Source organism: Gekko japonicus, unplaced genomic scaffold, assembly GCF_001447785.1.
Source record: "Gekko japonicus isolate JY-2015 unplaced genomic scaffold, Gekko_japonicus_V1.1 scaffold450, whole genome shotgun sequence".
NCBI classification, from domain to species: Eukaryota; Metazoa; Chordata; class Lepidosauria; order Squamata; family Gekkonidae; genus Gekko; species Gekko japonicus.
Window position 1 is genome coordinate 139,787 of NW_015165843.1, and position 958 is coordinate 140,744.

At 44.8% G+C, this 958-nt stretch overlaps 1 protein-coding gene across 1 annotated transcript in view; it reads right to left on the reverse strand.

Moving 5' to 3' along the window:
* Positions 1-502: 502 nt before the first annotated feature.
* RERE (arginine-glutamic acid dipeptide (RE) repeats) overlaps positions 503-958 on the reverse strand; it is a 301,925-nt gene continuing 301,469 nt past the window's right edge. Inside the window, 1 exon segment of the mRNA XM_015411042.1 lies at positions 503-722. Within this exon segment, the coding sequence (XP_015266528.1) occupies positions 689-722 (34 nt within the window). The 3' untranslated portion in view covers positions 503-688.

Sequence of the window (958 nt, forward strand, 5' to 3'; positions counted from 1 at the left end):
TAAGAAGGATATTATGATGTTACTGGAGGAGGAGGGGAGGAAAGAATCAGGATTTTTGTGGAGATTATAATAATTTTTAGCCCCTAACCCGAAAAATTATTTACAGACTTATAAAGCCATGCTGCCAAGCTCTCTTTAAAATTATGACGTTTTCCTACAATGTATTAAAATAAAAGTAGATTTATTTTAAAATTCTTGTTATAGCACTTGGATTTTCAGAGGTTGTTACGCCACTTAACTTCTAATTTGTTTTCCCCCCTTCTTTTTTTAAAGTATATATATATATCTATATATAAATTGAGTGTATTCTTTTACCCACAGTGGCTTGCATTATGTTGTGAACCTGATTCTAGCACCTACTCGAAAGGAAAAAAAATGAAAACGAACACAAAAGTTCTTTTTAAAAAACCAACCCGACACCCCCCCCCCCAGACTGCCCAGGGAACGTCTCTGAATACCCCGAAAACGGTCTTGAGAAATCTTCTCTACAAATGAACCCCATAATATACGCGCTGATGCAAGTCTCTATCTCTTGGGCTTCTCCTTTTTTTTAATCAACAGAGGCAGGCGCGTCTTCCGAAGATAGTTCCTCTCCTGCTCCGACCTTCTGTGATGGGGGCTCCTCCCCTGTTGCCGCCTTCCCAAGGACAGGGCTCTTTTGCAGCTGGCCTGGCCAATAAATAATTTATTACAACTGCTTGTCGCCTTCTTTCTTCAGCCGACTAGGAGGAGGGGGGGGAAAGAAAAAAGAGTTTAGGGCTTCTCGGGCTGCGCATGTTTGCCATTCAGCCTCCCAGGGATTTCTGGGGACCCCCGCCCACCTCCTCACAGCTTTGAGGAGAGAGAGAGGGAGGGAGGGGGAGAGAGAGGGGGAGAGAGAGGGAGGGAGAGAGAGAGAGAGAGAGAGAGAGAGAGAGAGAGAGAGAGAGAGAGAGACACAGGGAGACGGGCACCCGCA